Below are 2565 nucleotides of genomic sequence, written 5' to 3' on the forward strand. Positions count from 1 at the left end.
AGGAAATGCCTGGGGGCAGGTCTCTGAGCGACAGTGTTGGCCGACAGAGGGCTTTAATCACTGCTGCCCCCCTCCCCACCCCCCCAGTGAGGGGATGCCTGGAGGGCCCTTCAGGAAGGGTGACTAAGGCTGAGCCATGGGATGGAGGAGCGAAGCAGCTGTGCTGTGCAGGGAAGCTGCCTGTGTGCGCCATGGGGGTGCTGGGGTGGGGGCACTGGAGAGATGAGGTTTCCACACCTCAGAATGCTGCTGGGGGCGGCTGGGGGCACAGCTAGCTGTCACAGTTGAGTGGTGGATCAGGGGAACTGGCCGGCCCTTCTGTGTGCTGGCCGCCGTGGAGGAGAGAGAGAGACACGGGTCCCCGGCCTCTGTGGGGCTGGGGGCCAGTGGAGGGAAGCAGAACGCAGCCCCTGTCACTGTCTGCTCAAGGCCAGAAGAGGGTGAAGAGGGAGGAGGGAGGTCAGGGGCAGCTCCCAGAGGTGAGGGGGCAGGCGTTGGGCCACAAAGGCTAGGCAGGATTCAGTAAGGTGGCCGGGCTGTGGCTGAAGTCACCACCCACGGGCCCCACAGCCTCTAGAGCTTTTCCAGTCTAAGTCCATATGGGTGGTTGGGCAAAGCCAGGTTCCAGGGCACCAGGGCCTCTTGTGACAGAGATGGCAGTGTCATCCTGCAGGTGAACCTGTCCCCACAGACTGGACCTGGGCCATCTGGGCACTTGTGTGGGGCAGACAGGACTGGCTGGGGCTCCTTCCCACAGAGTGTCCCTGAGCACAGTGCTTAGCTTGCCATCCCTGCCCCTCACCTCTGCTCAGTGCACCAGGCAATGCTTCCCGGCTCACTCTGGACGCCGGGGCAGTGATGGCCAAGGAGTCCATCCCCCGGGGGGACTGTAGGCTTGGAGACAGACGCACAATCTCATACCATCCTGATTCATGGAGGGACTGGGGGGTCACAGAGAAGGAGAGGCATACTGACACCAGGAAGAAATCCATGGGAGACCAGAGGAGGGTTACATACAGAGTTAGGGCCCCCTCGGATAAAGGGACACTTCAGGCCGGTCCCCGGGGCTTCGGCGACGGATCTTGTTGGGTTTTTAGGCATGGTCCTAGGCTTCTCATCAGCCAAACCAGAAAAGAGGCACACACTCTCACCCTGCATATGGCCAAAGAGCAAAATATCCAAAAACTTAACGTGTGCTCTTGACATACGTGAGTTTCATACGCGTCCCTCCACGTTCCTCAGAAGGAGTCTCGGCGGATCTGGCCAGTAAGTATCGGACTGCTAATCTCAAGGTCAGTGGTTCTAACCCACCAGCCTCTCAGAGGGAGAAAGATGAGGCTGTCTGCGCCTATAGAGATTGATAGCCTCAGAAACCGTCTATCCTGTCTCTCCATGTTGGAATAGACTCGGTGGCAGTGGCTTGTTTGTTCTGAAGGGGGGTGGATTTAGTGTTTCTCAGAGGATGGGGGCCCTCGGGGGACCCTACATGGGCCAGAGTCGACCTGGGCCCTGTGGGGTTTTCTTTTTAATTTTTTTTTTCCTGTGGGGTTTTCAGTAGCTCATTTTTAGGGAGGGGAGTAGGTTGGCATGGGACTGGGCAGTGTTTCATCCTGTTGTACACGGGTCTCTATGAGTCAGAACCTCACAACAGCAATAACAACAACAGCTTGCAAGGCCATCCTCTGAGACCCCCTGGGTGGGCTCAAACCTCCAAACCCTCTTGGAGCACCTCAACACCTAATGGTTGGCAGCCGCCGGGGCTCTATAGAGGTAGTCTACACTGATGCACATATGAAGAAGGAAGCCCCTCGGTCTCTCCCGAGGCACACGCAGCTGGATGGTGGGTGTGAAGGGGTCTCAGGCGAAACCTCGAGAACCCCTGGGAGGAGGACCCCAGGGGGTGCGCTGGAGCTGACCACACTCCCGAGCTTGTTCTGCAGCCTCAGTGCTGACCCAGGCAATGTCCTGAAACACCCTGTTTGTGAGACAGGCCCAGTGTGCCCATCCCCACAGTGGATTCTGAAGGCTCCTTTGGCCAGGGCCTGCTCATTGGGTCTGGCCCTCAAGGAGGGGCTTTGCCAGCCTCCCTGGCCGCTGGGGCCCAGGCACAGGCCTGTCAGTCAAGCACATTCTTCCAGGCTGTCGGTGAAGCCTGTGGACCTTGGCGGCAGGGCGTGGTGGCAGCCCGGTGGCCATCGTCCAGCACCAGGGACTGCGTCATTGCTTTGACCTTGCCCTGGAGGTCCATCGTGCCCAGGCTCTTGGGGAACCGTGAGAACAGTGTCTAGCTGCACAGCCCCTGCCTCCGGCCTGTCCCACAGGCTCTGGGAACCACCTCACGGAGCTCCAGGACTGAGTGCCACAGGAGAGAGGCCGCTCCTGCAAAGGGTGGGTGTTTCGCTTCCTTTTCAGGCGCCCCCCTCTTCCCCCCACAAGGCATGTAGGTTCTGCACTGCTGAGGGCGGCAGAGAGCAGATGGCAGTACCTTTGTTCAGACTAGGGTGCTTGAGACGGAGGGCAGGAGCCCTGCAGGGACCTCCCACTACCAAAAAAAAGAAAACTATA

At 59.1% G+C, this 2565-nt stretch overlaps 1 protein-coding gene across 1 annotated transcript in view; it reads right to left on the bottom strand.

Annotated features, from left to right (window-relative positions):
* Positions 1-2248, bottom strand: part of KLHL29 (kelch like family member 29) — a 101118-nt gene extending 98870 nt beyond the window's left edge. Inside the window, exons 1-2 of the mRNA XM_045286592.1 lie at positions 2161-2248; positions 840-925 (exon numbers count right to left, since the gene is read on the bottom strand). Of these exons, the coding sequence (XP_045142527.1) occupies positions 840-925; positions 2161-2248 (174 nt within the window). The remainder of the gene's footprint in view (positions 1-839; positions 926-2160) is intronic.
* Between the last annotated feature and the right edge of the window lie 317 nt (positions 2249-2565).

Source organism: Echinops telfairi, unplaced genomic scaffold (genome assembly GCF_000313985.2).
Source record: "Echinops telfairi isolate 266 unplaced genomic scaffold, ASM31398v2 ScPeMD7_9;HRSCAF=40, whole genome shotgun sequence".
Taxonomy (NCBI): domain Eukaryota; kingdom Metazoa; phylum Chordata; class Mammalia; order Afrosoricida; family Tenrecidae; genus Echinops; species Echinops telfairi.